Source organism: Caretta caretta, chromosome 9, assembly GCF_965140235.1.
Source record: "Caretta caretta isolate rCarCar2 chromosome 9, rCarCar1.hap1, whole genome shotgun sequence".
Classification (NCBI taxonomy): domain Eukaryota; kingdom Metazoa; phylum Chordata; order Testudines; family Cheloniidae; genus Caretta; species Caretta caretta.
In genome coordinates, this window is record NC_134214.1 from 24,264,764 (window position 1) to 24,286,175 (window position 21,412).

The 21,412-nt window shown below is 40.8% G+C and overlaps 1 protein-coding gene across 11 annotated transcripts in view; it reads left to right on the forward strand.

Annotated features, from left to right (window-relative positions):
- Positions 1-21,412, forward strand: part of VEPH1 (ventricular zone expressed PH domain containing 1) — a 180,998-nt gene that overhangs the window by 130,841 nt on the left and 28,745 nt on the right. For all 11 annotated transcript variants that reach the window (XR_007358459.2, XM_075132160.1, XM_048864325.2 and 8 more), the window contains one exon: positions 17,056-17,192. Coding sequence is in view for 10 of the 11 variants with exons in the window: in XM_075132160.1 (XP_074988261.1) it covers positions 17,056-17,192 (137 nt within the window). In the remaining variant the exon portion in view is untranslated. The remainder of the gene's footprint in view (positions 1-17,055; positions 17,193-21,412) is intronic.

The following is a 21,412-nucleotide window of genomic DNA, read 5'->3' on the forward strand; positions in this document are numbered from 1 at the left end:
TCAGTAGGATTTGACTTCCAATTTTTAAAAGATGTCTTTTTATCTCTAACTGCCTCTGTTTAGCCATGTTTAGCCATGGTGACATTTTTGGTCCTTGTCCTTTTTTTTTCTTTAAATTTAGGGTATTCATATAGTTTTAGTCTCTATTATAGTGTTTTAAAGAAGTTTCCATGCAGCTTGCAGGCATTTCACTTGTGACTATTCCTTTTAATTTCCATTTAACTAGCTTCCTCATTTTTGTGCTGATCCTCTCTTTGTACTTAAATGCTACTGTGTTGGGTTTCTTTGGTATTTCCCCTCCCCCTCCTACAAGGATGTTAAATTTAATTACATTATAGTCGCTGTTACCAACCAGATCCTGTCTGCTTAGGACCAAATCAAGAATTCCCTCTCCCCTTGTGGGCTGTGGTAGATCACGAGATATTGAACTTTAAACTGAGATATTATGTTTTATGGAAAAGCTATGTTAAGAATTCTAGAGGCTTATAAAATGTAGTAGCTATAATTTTGCTCTGCGTCTGAGACTTATACCATTGAATTCATGGTGCTAGAGGATCTTGGCTTTACAAGGAAAGACATAAAGAAGTAACAATTTTCAAAAAACCTCACCCTTTTTAAAGTTTCTAAAATACATTTTCTGTAAAATCGGCAGCCTATACAGAAGAAACGATGTGGTGTGGTGTAAAGGGTATTCATTTGGGAAGTGCTGCCTAACCTGTGACTTGTCACCTGTGCATAACATGGTCATCTATGTCACTGAGGCCTTCATACCATGACACGCCATTGTCCAAAAAAAACCACAGCCTGGTCCAAGGTCTGTGGACGTTAAGGGAGTCTTCCCTTGACTTCCCGTTGTTTTGGATGAAGCCCCATATGATGGTCTCCTAATATTCACAACCCTACCTTCTTCCCAAAAGTAATTATATTGGTTTGGAACTGGCCACCTCTGAGTTCAATGGCGAGTTCATTGTAACTTACATACTTTTTTTAGTATTAATACTCGGTTTTGGTACAATTTTTCTATGTTCTACATTGGATACCATGTTGCAAGATGCTGCTTATCCTCAAGATTTAAAAAGGATTATGCCTTAAAGCCTGGATCCTGTCTTAGGCCACCAGATCAGTGACACTCTTCAGAGGCAGCCAATGTGGTTTTCAGAGGCATCATAATCTTTGATAGTAAGATTATGAGGAGAGGCAACAGTTCTTCGGCAACACGGAGGATGGCCCCAAATGGTGAATGTCTGAGGAAGTTTGTATATTTCACATGCATTCTTTTCACTGGAAAGCTTTTATTAGGCAGCCAGGCTTTTGCAGGGGTGCTATTAAATAATCATAAACTGTCCCTACAATGTCCCCCTCTGCCAGGGGGAGGAGGATTCCCACAGTCCTGATATTCACAGCAAAAATCTGTGCTTGTTTCAATGTTCAGTGTGCAGTTGGTCTCATAACTGAAAAAACAAAGTTAAATTCTTTGAAATGTTGTTTGTACAGCCCCAATTATGAGTCATTAAAGTGTTAGTAAATACAATATATGCCTGTTCTTATGAAAAGCTGGCTCTTAACAGCCCCTTTTCAACATAGCCCTCTGTATTAACAGTTGGCTTCTCAAGATCTTGCACAAAAAAACATTCAGTAAAAACCACTTGATAGCCTAGGAGGGAATTGAAGTACATTCCAGATTCTGGAAGCTTACAAAGAAATTGTAGTAATCCCTGTGGGCTTCAAAAGAGACATAGTGCCCATGGGCAATGATTCGGGTAAAACTGGGGCATTTGATCAATTCCTCTTAAAAAAAGCAATTCACTCAGCATATTAACTCTCTCGAATGCATTTATCTTTAGCTAGCAGTGAAGATTATCTAAAAATTGAAATAGCCAAGCTATAATGCTTGTCTGAAAGCTACAGAAAGTGGCATTCAGTAATGTGTCTTTTCCAGGTTTTCAACAAAAGCATGAGCCATGATAGAGTGTGAATACATATTCCCATGGATTAGCTGCATTTATCATCTTCCACTTACTACCAACACATTCCAGAGCACTCTTAAGTTTAGTGGAATTTATTATTGGTCATGATGGGGTAGAATTTTTGTAAGCACCTTCATTTTACTGTTACAAAATTTGAGTTTTATGACTTTGTTTTTATCTCTTTTGATTGCTATATATATTCTCTATATATTAATATAACTTGATATTTATTATTTTCACTCAGTCCCCAGAACTACTGAAAGCACAATGAACTGCAGTTCTGTAGTACAAAAGATGTTTAATGCAATTACTGGGTAGGGGAAGGGAAGAAATTCTGGTGGAGGTACATTTAGGAATAGCAGTCAGGCTTAAATTGACTTGGAGAAGTTCTCTATTATATTCAGGTACTCTGGAGGCAACTGATGTTCTAGGCAAAATAATTTTCCATTTGGGTTTGGGAAACATTTTCAGCATTGTTGTGGGCTTTCCAGGAAGTCAGAGGCTGTGAAAAAATGTTTAGTAAATGTCTAAATATTTAAGTTTCTTGAATCCATTGTGTGTAAACACTAGCTTTTAGGACAAAGGGTCACATATATTAAACTGGTTTCAGAGTAACAGCCGTGTTAGTCTGTATTCGCAAAAAGAAAAGGAGTACTTGTGGCACCTTAGAGACTAACCAATTTATTTGAGCATAAGCTTTCGTGAGCTACAGCTCACTTCATCGGATGCATACTGTATGCATCCGATGAAGTGAGCTGTAGCTCACGAAAGCTTATGCTCAAATAAATTGGTTAGTCTCTAAGGTGCCATATATATTAAACTGTTCACATCATGATATTACCATAAATACAGATTTTAGGGCCAAAAGGGCCAGAAGAATAATGATCATCTGGGTCCAATCTCCTGCATAACACAGACCATACATCCTCACCCCATAATTTCTGCATCAAGCCCTTGTGTTTGAGCTATAGCATATTTTATAAAGAAACCAGTCCTGATATAAAGAGTTCAAGTGATGGATAATCCACCACATGTCTAACCAAATTGTTCAAATGGTTAATTACCCTCATGGTTAAAAAACTGTGCCTTATTTTTAGTCTGAATTTGTCTAGTTTCAGCTTCCAACCACCGGATCTTGTTATGCTTTTTTCTGTCAGAGTAAGTCATCTACTATCAGAAATCGCTTCATCACGTAGGTTTGTGTAGAATGTGATCAAGTTGCTTGTTAATCTTCTCTTGGATCAACTAAATAAATTCTTCTACTGATGGGTCAAGTCCTGAAGTCTTTACACAGTAGAGTATGCACTCAGTCTGAGCTCCCTTGCACCACCGGTGTCATTCCATGGACTTCAACATTCAGTTCTGATTTGCACCAGTGTAAACAAAAGGAGATTCAGACATTCGTTGGGCATTCTGCTGGAGTAAAGACTGAGTAAAAACAAAATCAGGATTTCAGGATTTGGCTCTAAAGTGACTGTGACACCATAAAAAGGAGATTTAGTTCATTAAATGAACTAACTGTAGCAACAAGCAGGTTACGAGAGAGGTCCTTATGTCCTATAGATATTTAGGAAACTTAATTGCTGAGAAAATAAGAGAAAGGACTTTAAAAATCTTTGGAATAATGCTTCATTGTTATCCTTTATGAACTCTTCTCTTTTAATCAGGGCCTCAGACATACTGGCATCTACTTCATTATGGTGTCTGCTGAAGCTGGCACTAGTGTAGCCACTGGATTTGTCTCTAGATGCATATGAGGACTGTGATTGTAGGATTGGTTCCAACTACCACAAATCTTGAAAATGTATCTGCATTTCCAGTGTAAACCTGCTATTGAGAGACTTTATAATTTATCCATAAATATCCACTTTGGTCTGAAACTGCATATCAACTGTCTACCTACTGTTGATCTCCCCACCAACATCATCATCTTGTGCCTGAATATATTGCCCTTTGTCTCCTCTTAGGACTGGTCTACACTTAAAAATTAGATTGACCTAGCTATGTTGCTCAGGGCTGTGAAAAACTTTGCACCCAGAGCACCTTAGTTAGGTCAACCTAACCCACAGTATAGATGTGGCTAGGTCAATGGAAGAATTCTTCTGTCAACTTAGCTATTGCCTCTCAGAGAGGTAGATTAACTGCATTGACAGGAAAACCCCTTCTGTCAATGCAGGAAGCATCAACAATACAGTGGCACAGATGCAGAACTGTAGCTCTGCCATCATAGCAGCTCTTGTGTAGACATACCCTGAGTTTGAGTTAGGACCTGTCCCTGCTACCACTGAAATCAATGTCAGAACGACCATTGAGCTGAATGGGATCAGGAGTGGGCAGGTTTCTAAGATGCTCTAGAAATCTATCAATCTGGCTAGGTATTTATACTGTGCTCATTGTGCTCTGTAAATCACTGTGTAGCTGTATGACACTCTATTAATATATAACTATAAAAACAATTTGTTTTTCTTTCTTAGAATCATAGACTATCAGGATTGGAAGGACCTCAGGAGGTCATCTAGTCCAACCCCCTGCTCAAAGCAGGACCAATCCCCAATTTTTGCCCCAGATCCCTAAATGGCCCCTTCAAGGATTGAACTCACAACCCTGGGTTTAGCAGGCCAATGCTCAAACCACTGAACTATCCCTCCCCCAAGTTTCTTCTTAAACTTGTTTGTTCATTTTTATACTAAGGCTGAAATTCTCTTTTTATTTAATACTTATCCACTAAACTTGGCTACTTGATGCTGCAGGTAAGTTTCTGATCCATATAATTGGGCCATGTGTTTTTCAATGTGGACACTTCATCATAGCATTTCTGACATTTCGTCTGGTCAGGCATCCTCTCCTCCCCCCTTATTAAGCATGCCATGGAGATTATTCTTTTCTAGACACCAAACTTCACATTCTAATGGGGACACCGTGTCCTCCAGCAAAACATATCACAGCAATTTGTGTGTCTCAAAATGGTCTAATCACAAATTAGAAGGTTAACTACACATGTAAATATGGGGTCAAAAGTTATCTACAATAAAATGCTACAATGAGACATCAATGGCAATGACATATTCCTTTATTTTATCATGTTGCAGGTTACCCTACCTTTTCAAGGGCCGGGAAGCTTGCAGGCCTGCCAGCCCTGTACATTTATCAGCTGGGAAGGGATCAAGTGTTTTCTATAAAGAGCGGAAAAAGCTCAGTTAGAAGGAGCTGCAGGAGGGAGACTGGCTCCTGCAGTGAACCCTGAAGTAGGAGGGACAGAGAAGCAAAGGGGAAAAGCCTTTGGGAGCTGTAGCCCAAGGTGGGCAGAGGAGCTGTTTTTGTGTTCGATGTTTTGCCTAGCTGTTACATTTGGAGAATAAAATTGGGCCTGATGCAGACTCTGAGCCTGGCACTGAGTCCTTCATGGGTTTGGGAGGCACAGGCCAGCAGCCTACATGTTGTGGAATGTGTGGGCAGGCAATCAGCCCCTGGAACTGAGGGGAAACTGAGGCTGCAGCTAGCCAGAAACGAGATGGGGCAAGGTGGCCCTGCAATTTAGAAAAGTTCACCTAGTTGTACAAAAAACAATAAACCACAGAAACCTATTACTAACATATCTACTAACAGTAATTAAAAACTCCCCACCTCCTCAACCCCAACCTGTCTCCTCTGGAAAAGCCTGAAAGAATAGACAGGCTTTGCAACATACGCTAATGGTAAACAAATGTCCTGTTGAATCCCAGGGGAAGTAAATTCAAGGGTCTTCTCATGGAGAACTATTATTATAGTAGTTCTGGGAGACCTCAGCTAAGATCGGGGACCCATTGTGCTTGGTATTGAACATAGACAGCCAAAATAGAAAAGACAGACAAAAGTTGGGGAAAAGAACAGATAAGGCACTGACAGTTTAAGTAACTTTCCCAAAGACACAGGATGTCTGTGGTTGAGGAAAGATTGAACTTCGATCTCCTGGTTCCAATCCAGTGCCTTTACCACAAAACCATCTTTCCTGTCAGCCCCTAAAGAGGAATAAATCTAAGCACTGTCATCTTGAACATCCCAGCTAATCTCAACTGCTGGTTTGTAGTATAAAGAGCATGAGCTTTCGTGAGCTACAGCTCACTTCATCGGATGCATACTGTGGAAACAGTTTCCACAGTATGCATCCGATGAAGTGAGCTGTAGCTCACGAAAGCTCATGCTCAAATAAATTGGTTAGTCTCTAAGGTGCCACAAGTACTCCTTTTCTTTTTGCGAATACAGACTAACACGGCTGTTACTCTGAAACCTGTCAGTATAAAGAGAGAGACGATATTCAGGGCCCTAAAATATATAGGGCTCAAGCCATAAAGAGATTTATAGCTCAAAACTAGTATTTTGAATGGCACCCAGACACTAGGTGGACCCCAGGGCAGTCAATGGAGTATTGGTGCAGCATGTGCCTAACTGGAACCACTGGTAAGGTAGTAGACAGTCACGTTCTGGACTGAATGATGTTTCCAAGAGTAGCCTTGCATTAATCTATTCTGCTAGATAACGATGGTGGGTTCAAAAAGAAAACTCATAACAAGACAGCTGCAGCAGCACAGGAGCCAGCAAACAGAGCTGTAAACAGGGGAGTTTGAGTGGGAGTTTGAAAGGGGAGTTTGTATTGCAGTGCTTGTCTGTTTTCCCAGATTAACAGGATTTAGGTGGGAAGGCTATGACAGATACAGAGGCAGCAGTGGGAGTGACCCATGTAGTGGAAGACACAATGAAGATGAGTGGATGTGGAAGCTGCGGTATGTACATGATCATGGAGGGGGTACCTGGAAAGAGTTTTGTCTGCATGAAGTGCTGTCTGATAGAGCTGATGGAAGAAAAGATCCAAGGATTGGAGATGCAGGTGGAAAGTCTGAGTTTAGAAGGGAGTTCGAGCGGATTATTGAGCAAAGACATGAGGTGGCTAAAGCGAAAAGCTCAGACTTGCAGATGGAAGCAAGACCGAAGAACTCTGAGGGGAGACTGCTGGATGAAGAAAATGGACTATGGAAGCATGTGACTAAGAGAACCAAGCAGAGGAAAAGACAGGCTAGTGAAAGAGAAATAGAGCTCAAGAACAGGTTTGCAGAGTTGGAAAATGAAGAAGGGGTTCAGCAGGTGGTCACTGAAGGTAGAAGGGCAAGGAAGAAGAGAAGAGCGACTAGCCGTAGAGGAAAAGGGCAAGGGTCAATGGAGACTACACCAAATATGAGCCCCTGGAGGATACAGGATGGGCTGAAGAGGATTACAAAGGAGAATAGGAATGGAAAGAACTTGCAGCCAGAGGGAACAGGGGATAGACTAGAGAATTGCACCGTCACCAGGAAAAGGCAGGTCTACGTGATCGGGGACTCCTTACTGAGAAGAATGGACAGGCCTGTAACCAGAGCTGATCCAGAGAATAGAAGGGTGTGCTGACTTCCAGGTGCTAAGATATGGGATGTGGACCTGAGGTTGAAGAGGGTCCTAAAGGGAGCGGGAAAGAACCCATTGATTGTCCTTCATGTGGGAACAAATGATACTGGTAGGTTCTTGCTGGAACGTATCTAGGGAGACTATGCCAGGCTGGGGAAGACGCTTAAAGAAATCGAGGCTCAGGTGATCTTTAGTGGGATTCTGCCTGTTCCTAGAGAAGGGCAACAAAGATGTGACAAGATTATGACTATCAACAGATGCCTCAAGCAGTGGTGCTATAAGGAGGGCTTTGGGATGTATGGCCACTGGGAGGCATTCATGGACAGAGGACAGTTCTCTCAGGATGGACTTCATCTGAATAGGGAAGGAAATAGACTTCTAGGATGGAGGCTGGCACAACTGATGATTTAAGAGAGCTTTAAATTAGGAATTTGGGGGAGGTGGTTGGGAGATGTCCAGGTAATCTCCACGCCGGATTTTAGCATTGAGAGGGAAGAAAACAAAGTAAGAAAGGATACAGCTGTGCCTAGGAGAATGGACATAAGGAGGAAGGGCAGTGTGGATATCAGTCTAATAGGTCATACTGGCTGTAGAATGTCCGTGCCTAATCGTGTAAAGAATGTTAGTTAGGCCAAACAGCAAATATTAAGATGTTTGTACACCAATGCGAGGAGCCTAGGTAACAATGGAGGAACTAGAGCTACTGGTGCAGGAAGTGAAACCAGATATTATAGGGATAACAGAAACATGGTGGAATAGTAGTCATGACTGGCCTACAGGTATTGAAGGGTATGTGCTGTTTAGGAAAGACAGAAATAAAGGTAAAGGTGGTGGAGTAGCATTGTATATCAATGATGAGGTAGAATGTAAAGAAATAAGAAGCAATGGAATGGATAAGAGAGTCCGTCTGGGCAAAAATCACATTGGGGAAGAAAACTACTAGAGCCTCCCCTGTGATAGTGCTTGGGGTGTGCTATAGACCGCCGGGATCTAATTTGGATACGGATAGAGCCCTCTAATGATTTAATGAAGTAAATACTAATGGAAACTGCATGATCTTGGGAGACTTTAAGTTCCCAGATATAGACTGGAGGATGAGTGCTAGTAATAATAATAGGGTTCAGATTTTTCTAGATGCTATAGCAGATGGATTCCTTCATCAAGTAGTTGCTGAACCGACTAGAGGGGATGCCATTTTAGATTTGGTTTTGGTGAGTAGTGAGGACTTCATAGAAGAAATGGTTGTAGGGGACAACCTTGGTTCAAGTGATCCCTAATTCAGTTCAAACTGAACAGAAGGATAAACAAAAATAAATCTGCGACTAGGGTTTTTGATTTTCAAAAGGGCTGACTTTCAAAAATTAAGGAAATTAGTTAGGGAAGTGGATTGGACTGAAGAACTTATGGATTTAAAGGCAGAGGAGGCCTGGGATTACTTCAAGTCAAAGCTGCAGAAGCTATCAGAAGCTTGCATCCCAAGAAAGGGGAAAAAATTCATAGGCAGGAGTTGTAGACCAAGCTGGATGAGCAAGCATCTCAGAGAGGTGATTAGGAAAAAGCAGAAAGCATACAGAGAGTGGAATATGGGAGGGATCAGCAAGGAAAGCTACCTTGTTGAGGTCAGAACATGTAGGGATAAAGTGAGACTGGCTAAAAGTCAAGTAGAGTTGGACCTTGCAAAGGGAATTAAAACCAATAGTAAAAGGTTCTATAACCATATAAATAAGAAGAAAACAAAGAAAGAAGTGGGACTGCTAAACACTGAGGATGGAGTGGAGGTTAAGGATAATCTAGGCATGGCCCAATATCTAAACAAATACTTTTCCTCAGTCTTTAATGAGGTTAATGACGATCTTAGGGATAATGGTAGCATGACAAATGGGAATGAGGATATGGAGGTAGATATGGTAGATATCTGAGGTAGAAGCAAAACTCGAACAGCTTAATGGGACTAAATCGGGGGGCCCAGATAATCTTCATCCAAGAATATTAAAGGAATTGGCACATGAAATTGCAAGCTGTCAAGGTTCCTTCCCCACTCTGAACTCTAGGGTACAGATCTGGGGACCTGTATGAAAACCTCCTACGCTTATTTTTACCAGCTTAGGTTAAAAATTCCCCAAGGTACAAACTATTTTACCTTTTGCCCTTGTACTTTATTGCTGCCACTACCAAGCATCTAACAGATATATAACCAGGAAAGAGCCTGCTTGGAAACGTCTTTCCCCCCAAAATCCTCCCCAAACCCTACACCCCCTTTCCTGGGGAAGGCTTGATAAAAATCCTCACCATTTTGCATAGGTGAACACAGACCCAAACCCTTGGATCTTTAAGAACAATGAAAAAACAATCAGCATTCTTAAAAGAATTTTAATTGAAGAAAAAGTAAAAGAATCACCTCTGTAAAATCAGGATGGTAAATACCTTACAGGGTAATCAGATTCAAAACATAGAGAATCCCTCTAGGCAAAACCTTAAGTTACAAAAAGACACAAAAACAGGAATATACATTCCATTCAGCACAGCTATTTTATCAGCCATTTAAATAATGCAGAATCTAACACATATCTAGCTAGATTACTTACTAAGTTCTAAGACTCCATTTCTTTTCTGTTCCCGGCAAAAGCATCACACAGACAGAGAGCCCTTTGTTTCCACACACACACACACCCCAACCCGCCTCCAGCTTTGAAAGTATCTTGTCTCCTCATTGGTCATTTTGGGCAGGTGCCAGCGAGGTTTATCCTAGCTTCTTAACCCTTTACAGGTGAAAGGGTTTTTCCTCTGGCCAGGAGGGATTTAAAGGTGTTTACCCTTCCCTTTATATTTATGACACAAGCCCATAAGAACTAATTTTTAATGAATCTGTAAACTCAGGGGTTGTACTGTATGACTGGAGAATTGCTAACATAGTTCCTAGTTTTAAGAAAGGAGGAAAAAGTGATCCAAGTAACTACAGGCCTGTTAGTTTGACATCAATAATGTGCAAGGTCTTGGAAAAAATTTTGAAGGAGAAAGTCGTTAAGGACATTGAGGTCAATGGTAAATGGGACAAAATACAACATGGTTTTACAAAAGGTAGATCGTGCCAAACCAACCTGATCTCCTTCTTTGAGAAAGTAACAGATTTTTTTTAGACAAAGGAAATGCAGTGGACCTAATTTACCTAGATTTCGTTAAGGCGTTTGATACGGTGCCACATGGGGAATTATTAGTTAAATTGGAAAAGATGGGGATCAATATGAAAATTGAAAGGTAGATTAGGAATTGGTTAAAGGGGAGACTACAGCAGGTCATATTGAAAGGTGAACCGTCATGCTGGTGGGAGGTTGCCAGTGGAGTTTCTCAGGGATCGGTTTTGGGGCCAATCTTCTTTAATTTTTTTATTATTGATCTCGGCACAAAAAGTGGAAGTGTGCTAATAAAGTTTGCGGATGATACAAAGCTGGGAGATATTGCCAATTTAGAGAAGGACCGGGATGACCTTGTAAACTGGAGTAATAGTAATAGGATGAAATTTAATAGAAGTGTAAGGTCATGCATTTAGGGATTAATAACAAGAAGTTTAGTTATAAGCTGGGGACGCATCAATTAGAAGTGACGGAGGAGGAGAAGGACCTTGGAGTATTGGTTGACCACAGGATGACTATGAGCCACCAATGTGATATGGCTGTGAAAAAAGCTAATGCGGTCTTGGGATGCATCAGGCGAGGTATTTCCAGTAGAGATAAGGAGGTGTTAGTACCATTATACAAGGCACTGGTGAGACCTCATCTGAAATACTGTGTACAGTTCTGGTTTCCCATGTTTAAGAAGAATGAATTCAAACTGGAACAGGTACAGAGAAGGGCTACTAGGATGATCCGAGGAATGGAGAACCTGTCTTATGAAAGGAGACTCAAGGAGCTTGGCTTGTTTAGCCTACCCAAAAGAAGGCTGAGGGGAGATATGATTGCTCTCTATAAATATATCAGAGGGATAAATATCGGAGAGGGAGAAGAATTATTTAAGCTCAGTACCAATGTGGACACAAGAACAAATGGATATAAACTGGCCATTGGGAAATTTAGACTTGAAATTAGATGAACGTTTCTAACCATCAGAGGAGTGAAGTTCTGGAACAGCCTTCCAAGGGAAGCAGTTGGGGCAAAAGACCTATCTGGCTTCAAGATTAATCTCGATAAATTTATGGAGGAGATGGTATGATGGGATAACATGATTTTGGCAATTAATTGATCTTTAACTATTCATGGTAAATAGGCCCAATGGCCTGTGATAGGATGTTAGATGGGGTGGGATCTGAGTTATTACAGAGAATTCTTTCCTGGGTATCTGGCTGGTGAATCTTGCCCACATGCTCAGGGTTCAGCTGATCATCATATTTGGGGTCGGGAAGGAATTTTCCTCCAGGGCAGATTGGAAGAGGCCCTGTAGGTTTTTCGTCTTCCTCTGTAGCATGGGGCACGGGTCACTTGCTGGAGGATTCTCTGCACCTTGAAGTCTTTAAACCATTATTTGAGGACTTCAATAGCTCAGACATAGGTGAGAGGTTTATTGCAGGAGTGGGTGGTTGAGATTCTGTGGCCTGCCTTGTGCAGGAGGTCAGACTAGATCATAATGGTCCCTTCTGACTGTAATATCTATGAAACCTCCTTGCCAAGCAAAGATGAAAGAGCACTCAAGTCCATTGTGGTTATTTGGGTATCAAGGGGAAACTGAGGGTGCATGGCCCTTTCCTCTGGCCATGTCTCCTATGCTGGGAGCCAGGAGAAGGGGTTGGGAAGGGGCAGGCACCATTGCCCTAAGCCATGGAAAGATTCCCGCATGCCACACAAATCTTCCGCCAGGCACATCAAGGGGTCTGGTTGTGCATTGTACTGGGGGATGGGCATAAAGCAGACTTCATGGACTACAGTCAGGCCCATAGTCTTTGCTGTGTCCCCTGGTTATTTTCCCCCACCCAACCAGCATCACCAGATCCAGCTTCAATGAACTAGTTCTCATCTGAGCCACAGACTCAGGCTGAAATGACCATACTGTCTGGTTCTGATGAAAGAGACAGTGCCATCAGAATTTGAAGGGTTCCAGGTGAACAAATCATTTACAGTGCATGGTTTATGTGACAAATACAGCCTTTCTCTGCAGGGGAAAATCCAGGAGTGGATTGCAATTTACGCCAATGTATTTACTCAGCAGTCTTTGACAATATTTGTATACAGAGTTTGAAAAATGTGAACATGGGCCGTTCTTGCATCACTATTTAAGGGTTGGTTAGTTGTGATTGGTCAGATGAGTTGCATGGATGTTCCTTCATTTCTCTAGAACTTTTTACCTTGAGTTAATTAATATCTAATTAACTCAACAAACAGCAAGTTTGTAAGGGTGAATATGGATTTAGTGATCCTCAGGGTAAAAAAACAAACATTTGGAGCCTGGATCAAATGTGTGGCCAGTGTCCACATCAGTCTTTACAAATATGCTTGGTGAAGGAGTGTGCATGTTCTCTTATAGCAAGAACTCACACCTTTGCATTTAAAATTCAGGTTGCACCAGTACTTACACCTGGAAATCTGACATCGCTTTCGTGAATGTTCAGGCCAGTAAAACTGAACTGCATGTGGATGGAAAGTGAACATGAAAACAGAGGGAAGGCTGAAAGCAGCTAGCATCAGTGGGATGAGAAACAGGGAAGATATATAGGAAAAACTGTTTAGAGCTACCAATTTGCAACAACCCACGATGCCTACATATTGTAAAGATCTCGCCACCCCTGGCTTTAATCACTTCAACTCTTGATAGTATTATGCATTTCCTTTACTCCCATCCCACTTTGTATTGGCATCCATGCATAAATTGCAGATTCTTTCCAAAATTGCCCACACTAGTAAAAGCCAATCCCCTGAAAGTACTGCAGTTTTATAGCTCTACCCAAGCAAATGACAGCTGAGTTCACGTAAGTCATGGTTGGGCTGCATTTATTTCTCTCAGCTGCTAAAATGCATTTAGTTCTATGAAAAATTAGGAGTAATAGCTCACTTTTTCATTGTCTCTCAAGAGATTTGCAGTACAAAAGTGTGTGTGTGTGTGTGTGTGCGCACGCATCTGTAATAAAGTTAGGGGCTATTACAAAGGTGTAAATTAAAAAATGTGACACCATTAATCTAGAGAAATTCAGATGACCTGGGTGCAGAAGCAAACAAAGTTTTTCTGCATAAACATTTGCAACGACAGAAGGTTAGGCAGCGGGGAGGAATGGCTTTGTTTCACTTTGTCTTGTGTCAGGTCATGTCTCACAACACATCAAATATGACATGAAAGAATTCAACATAACGTGACCTGACACAAAGAGATGCAAAGTATAGTTGAGGAATGTGGAGCATTGGGGTGAGCAATGAGAAAGAAACAGTTTTAACCAGAGACATATAGTTAGCTCTTCATGCGTGAGTAGAAATTTGGCACCCAGATTTTTATTATTTGTGTCCTAAAACATTTTGCCTCATTACATACTAAATCGGATAATCTGGAATGAATCATTTTTTTTTCACTGATGAAAGGAAGCCTAACATTTATCTTGTCAGTTTAAACTGAGAATGGGGGAAGAATTTGGGGAAAGAGTTGTTTGCTATTCACTACCTTTAGAGGCTTTCATAAAGTAATTACAATAATACAACAAAGAAAACCTCGTTTCACAGCAGCTGGAGTGCAAGGGGTGGGAGCCCCCTTGGACAACATTAGCCGTGCTGGAGAAAAATATCCATTCTTGGGCTAACTCTAAAGAATTACATTTTTAATGTTTTGTTTGTCTTTCAGGAACCAGACAGTAAATAGAGTTGTATAGATATAGAGTTAAGCCTTCTCAGAAACTCCAAAGGATGTCCTCAGAGTTGCCATGTCTGTTTTCTGTGGGCTAAATGGTGACTCTGACTATGCACCCATGCAAGGGAGCGTAGGGGAGTAAGAACTCCTCTGGCACACCAACATGGGCTACCTAAACAATGGGTCCTTATACATACAAGTAACAAGGGACTCTATACCCACTGACTCCCCTCCAAACACACACACACATATCCTGGAGTAGGTGGGCAGGAAGGGGTGAGGAATGGGTTGAACATAGTCTCTTTCTCCGTAAACACTGGCCAGTGGTCAGCTAAACCAGTGTGGCAAAGTGGCAGTCATAACTTTCCACTGGTATAAGACAGCAGCAAATTATTGCCATTTCCCCACTCCTCTACCCAGAAAAAGGGTGGCATCAGGGAAGGAACTGTGACTCTGATGTGTGCCTGTGATGCACAGCCCCTATTGGGGCTGTTCCTGAGGTGATGCTGTTGAAACACCACCCTTCTCTCAGGGCTGTACCTAGAGTCATAATGTAGCCTGGTGTGCTTTAGAATGACAAGCAGTAACTCCTAACACCCGGGCTAGCTGTTTTTTAAGTCAGGGTGGATTGTTCATTCATTTGGTTTTTGTGTTAGAACGTTCCTCTTTGTGAGTCTACTGTCTGAAAGCCGTGTCAAATCCTGAAATCCTGCGCATCTCCCACTGATATTCAGCCTGTCACAGTCAATGGACATATAACCTCAATGGACATTGTGGGCAGAGGGTGAAGGATATACATGGCCTTATAAATATAGGCACATTTATAAATGAGAATCTGAGGCACTTTGAAACAAATAATAATCTTTAACATCCATCCCATGCTTTAAATAATCAAAGTGATTTTTTAAACCTAGATAATGAAACCATTGTGTGATGGAGAGGGAACAATATTTCCCTCACTAGAAACTTTATATATGTTCTTTCTTTGGTTGTTTCCCTTAAAAGTAATCTGGATTGACAACCATAACTAGTAGCCTTTTGTGCACACCATGGTTCACTACAGGGGTTCACTGATCTGGAAACCAGCTGAGTTGAAGATGGAGCAGCCAAGGGCACCCCTCTTTTTATTGAATATACACTGTCTATTATTGCACTTTACTCATATAATGCTATATTTATATAGAATTAAAAATAGGATCACACAAGTGATTATACTGCTCCTCTCTGGCCTTAAAATCTATGCATCTATAATAAAGACTTCAAATGCTGTATCTTAATATCCAGCTTTATTTACTTCCCCTTAATGAGTTCCACTTGAGAGGCAAGAATGTGTCTGTTTTTTAAAAAAAACTATACATACCACCTTTCTGAAACTCTAAATCCTTGGTCATGAGATCAGAAGTCCACACTTAGCAATGGGTTTGGAAGTAGTTAAGTGCCGAACTGTTACTGAGGGAGAAAGGTAAACATTAGGTGTCCAGGGTCTGTCTTGTGTTGCACTGCTCCAGCAGTTGTGTTCTAGGTGTTGGAATAATTTTATTATTTTAGGCAGATGTAAGTGATTGAAAATATCACATTACCAACATTGGTGCCATGAGATTTGGCTGCATATAAGCTGGAACAGGATCTAGGTAATTCTTGGTTTGTCCAAAGTGAGAGGATTATTTTTCACAGCATTTTATGTTAATATTAAATGACTTTGTGGCCTCCCTTATGGAAGGACCTAAAGCAGTTAATGATGAATAAACCAATAGGGTTCTCTTAAAAATGTAAGGGTAGACAGTGACTTGAACTACATAAGCAGTAGAGGAAGTGAGTAGCAAACAACTCTTTCCCCCCCAAAAGCAAGAAGGCAGCAGAGAAAGAACTGTGTTTTGGATGTGTTTGACTCAGTCTCCTGGCTTCTAGCTCATGTACCACCCTTTCATCAGGATTGTGCCTAATATATTTTTGGATTGGGATTTTATAAGGGACCTAAGGAAGATAGGAGCTAATGTCCAATGGGGTTTAGGTACCTAACTCCCTTAGGTCCCTTTGAAAATCCTAGTCCTGGCTTTTCATTGTCTCTGTGGAAATGACTCTAAAAATAAAAATGATTTGGATTTAATAATGAATGTTATCCTTTGTGAGGGTTTTCAATTCATCCTATAGAATTCTATAGCAGGAATATAACCCTAGAAAGTTATCTTCCATCAGATTCCATGGGACTTTTCCATAAGATGTGAGTGGGCCAGTGCAGGTAGCATTTCTCACGTCAGACTCCAAGCATTTTTAAACTGATCTTTTAAATACATGTTACGTGAAGATGTAATCTGGGGGGAGTTAAATACTGTTGGTGGTAAATGACAGTGTTTTAGCTGGAGAAAACAGAGCGCATAGGTGTCATTTGGGGGAGAAGAGGGCAAAGATCAATCATACAGGGTCATGAGTTTGCTTTGGTCATTCTGGGTGCATTTGGTGGATTATTTTTTGGTTATTCTGTTAAGCATATGCTTCGTTGTACAATATTATGAATAAGTATTGTGAGGTTGGATAATAAGTTGGGTAGAAATAGGAAGTGGGGGGGATGAATATACAGTAGTAAGAGTTAGGAGAAGAAAAGATGAAGGGAAGAGGGAACTATATAGATCATCCACGCCATGAGACCTACTACACAAAATGGATCCTTCATGAGTAGGGGACTGTAACACCTTTCTTCAATGATGGCTGAATATTTTGAGGCAGAGGGGAAATGTGGTCTTGTGGTTTATATAGCAACATTGCAAAACTGATTTTTGGTTTGGAGAACAAATTGTGCTTCCTTCTGAGATAAGAGAGAGGAAATGAATAACTTCCTCATTATATCTTTCCTCACTAGTTGTAAATCAAGATGGACAACCTCTGATTGAAGGCAAGCTGAAAGAAAAGCAAGTTAGATGGAAGTTTATCAAAAGGTGGAAAACTCGCTATTTCACTCTCGCTGGCAATCAGCTTCTGTTTCGCAAAGGAAAATCTGTAAGTTAGAAGAACATCAGTTTGGTTTGCTCATTTCTCTCCCCAGCATTACCCTCTCCCTTGGGCTTTTCAAGACTATGATTATTCTATCTTCTCCTCACACTACATTGTTAACTTCAGCCAATGGTTTGCTGGCTAAGCTTGTCTAAGCTGTTGAAGGGCTTATGCCTCTTCCTGTGGAGACAAAGGGTGGGCTATTCAAAGACCCTCAGCTTTGGCCTAATGCTCTTCTTTTTGAAGTCAGTGGCAACAGAGTTAGGCAAAGGCTGAGCACTTTTGAAAATCCCACCCTCCATACTTAGGGTTTTAGATAAAAAGATGCAGCTCCTATTGGCTTCAATGGAAGTTGCACCCATGTGACACAGGTAGCTTGCGCCCACCAACTCTTAAAATCTTTTCACATTCCCTTAGTTGGTGACCTATGGCTAAAAGTGCCTTCGAAGGTGAAGGTTTAATTTAGTACCAGGCTATTGTGTCACTAATCCATCTATGCCTTAAGAAATTGCACTGAGTTATAAAAAAAAAGAAGAAAAAACCTAAATGCCTTTCAGTCCTGGTTAGCGATTCTTAATTTTGTTGTTCAAGTAAATGTATGGATAAGCAACAGTGAAACTGAAGTCTGCATAGGTTAAAAAGCAACCATTTGCAAAAAGCCTGGAATACAACAGCAAGGAAAGTATTAATTACATCTTAGATTCTCAAAAGCGATCAGTGATTTTTGGGTGCCAAACTTGACAGACTTTAGAGGGGTTTGATTTTTCACAGGACAGGTGCTCAGCACTTTCTGAAAATCAGGGCCCTCTAAAATATTTCAAGCTGGGTACCCAAAACAAAATCACTATTCTCTTTTTTAAAAAATAAAATAAAATAAAATAAAATAAAACGTGGGCTATTTCTCTTGTTTAACTGAATAATCCATACTGACATTATAGCATTCGAATCATCACCAGAAAGGAAATACAAAGTATTGCTGAAAGTAGGATACTAATGTAAGAGTTCTCTGTTTCTCCCAATAAAGGGCTAAATTCTGCTCTCACTTGTCCCAGTGTATAAATCCAGAATATCTATTCTGAAATTTCAGTGGATTTATACCAGAAGAAGAGAGAGAAATTTGGCCTAGTGTAGCTAACACTGCAAAATTAATTTCAATGCTTCTTATTTATCAGACACTCTGAATGGAAAATTACTTTCTTCAGCCATTAGCAATTGGCATTACCAAATACTATGCAAAATGGTCTTTTTTGTTTAGTGTCAGGAACACTTCCAGAGAAGTTCCAAGATAACAGCAGCCTCTTATCAGAGCCTGGCTGAAATTTTGACCCTAAAGCTTAATTTTGCTTCTAAAGAACTTTTATTACCATCTATAAACAAAATCAAGCACTCTAAACTCTAAAATGGCTGCTTAGTCCGTTCCTTTCATGGAGGTAGTACAAAGTTGTCCATGATGCACTTATGCCTTTCTTGGGCAAATGCAGTCCATCAGAGGTTTATTCATAAAAGAACATCTCCCTACTGATTTCCTAATGTGTTGGTTGGGTTTTTAAAGACAAATTAATCTGTACTTTTAAGACCAGTCAATTTTACTATTGGTTGGTGTTTACTTTTTAAAATTTGCCAGAATAATTGTCAACTTCCTCACAAGTTGATTGGCCTATAAAAAACTCTATGCAATGTAATGGGAGTTAATTAGATGCCCTACACTAATAAAGCAACAGGCACATCAGAATGCCTCTAATTCCCATGGGATGTGATTATTGGATGAAAATCAGTCCCCTAAGATTGTTTTACTGCTGCTCTCTTTTGTTAATGCAAGAAATGTATATTGTTTCTCAGACAGAGGAAGGTGGCAGATCAAGTTGTTGAATGTCAGTTTCTTCTCAGCTATATATTTCATACAGATTAATTTACTACTTTTTAACTGGTAAAATCAAAAATTTTGAGCTGTTTTAACTGTTTGTAATGGTAATGCACAGTACTAGACAGGTTTAAGGTACAGTAGTTGCATTCAGGCAAGCGTATTTTTCAAGTATTTGTGTTATATCCTGTTACTTTTACATTGTTGCTGAAATTAGAGCTAGCCAAAGGTACTGGATTGATATCCCTAGAGACTCAAGGCCTGTCTTTAACCTCAGCATGGGTACAGCATGAGGAATGGCATTGAAAGCTTCCCTGCGCAGCCTCACCAGTGTGGCTCAACTCAGTTCTGGAAAGGCTATCTCTAGAGAGAGAATAGGTATTGCAGACTTTTATAGTTGTCCCCTGACTGCAAGGGTATCTATAATAGTGTTGGGCAAATAGAATATAATTGGCTGACTAGCATGAGTGTTGGCCATATTTGGGGAGCTGGATGTTTTGGAATGTCAAAATATTTGACTGCATGCACCTGAAAGTGGGGTTGGAGGTAGAGACAGACGTTACAAGGATATATAAGTTTCATGAGAGTGTTTCAGGTAACTGATGTCTGAGTTAAGACTCTCAAAGCCAGCTGGTGCTGGATGCATCATGAAATGCATCATGAACCAAAGGACTAGGAAGGGGGTGGTCTGGCTATGCTGTTGGTGTCCACCCTAAGTAGGGTGACCAGACATCAAGTGTGAAAAATCAGGATGGGGATGGGGGGTAATAGGAGCCTATGTAAGAAAAAGACCCCAAAATCGGGACTGTCCCTTTAAAATTGGGACATCTGGTCACCCTAACCCTAAGAGGTAGGAGATCTCATGCCCCAAAACTAGATCTGGCAGTGTATGACACTGTTTTGTATGTTGTTCCCACAATGGGAACAACCAACAGATGTGAACAGTCTTATCCTGTTACTTAGCACTGTGCATTTTGTGGAAAACACCAGTTTCATTCCCACTGCTTGGAGATAGGGGAGAAACACACAGAAAAGGTGCTGTTTTAGTAATGCATCTTTGCGTAGATGGTCTGCTCATGGAGAATGCACGCTACATAGCACCCATCAAACTGTAGTGCTGGGCCTGAGATTTTTTTTTAAACAGAAATGAACATCAGCACTGGTGAAATAGCTAATGAGCTGATAGGCACATCTGCAGTTGTGAGGACTGGCCTAACTACATGACTTGACAAGCTACCAATACCCAGATTTAGTCTGTCTTTTTCATTTTAGAAATCTTTTACATTTGAATACAAAATCATTCCAAATAAAAATTTTAAAATAGGAGAAAATAAAGATTTTGGTGGGATTTTCACCACCCCACACAGTGAGGGTTCCAGTCCTGCAAACCCTCCAAGCCTGTATGTCCATGGAGTCAATGGGCCTTCCCAGATCAGATCATCAAGGTGATCTACGCATCAGTTTACAATAGAGTATATACTATTAAGCTGCGCAGTCACAGGTAATGGCTAGTTAAGTCAGTTTTAGGTATCCATGTCCAGCTGTATGTGGTATTTATTTCTAGTTATTTGAACTGGAAGGTATTTGTATCTGGTTTAGTACTAAAATCCTACCCCACCCCCGCTTTCTCTTGAATTGTTAAACAAGGAATAGTATTATGTGGATGTTCTCCATTTACCTCACTGTGGATTTGAAAATATAAACCAAACACAGAAGAAGTATTGTGAAATGGCCAGCTGGCTGTGCCTGGATATTCCTGTAAGCCTGTCACTACCCTTTCCCCTTTAAAATTAACCATGCTAACAATATTTGCTCTGTGCAAGCAATTATGTGGCCAGTGGGTGAAAGGGAGGCAAAGAAAAGCCAAAATCTGAGAAGCACAAATGCATTGCTCTCCATGTCCATGAAAACTACAGTGGGTCCTATATACAAAAATCTGCCTGAGGTACTAAAACCCAACTCTCCTTAGTAATGTGAGGTCACATCTAGTGTTAATGTGTAGCTTATAATGAGAACAAAAGCTAGTTTGTATAGATAAACTTGGATGTTCAAGCCCTTGGATTTGAACTCCCACAAGGTTCATGGGTGTTCAGATCCAGGCTTTCGTTTCAGGTCTATCACTGGTGTGCCTCGCCTGGGACACCATGGAAAAATGGATGATTCATCTCCACAGTCTTTAGTCCCAGTGTGGTGCCTGAGTAAATTCCATGGTGTGACAAAGTTCCTGCTCTACCTTGGTGGGTCTTGCGCTTATTGGCTGATTTGCTCGCCTTGGAGCTTCACGGCAGCCTTCAGCTTGGCCGTTTTTCTGAACCCACAGTCCAGGTCGACTCCGCTGTGTCTGACCAGGAGTTGGGAGGATTTG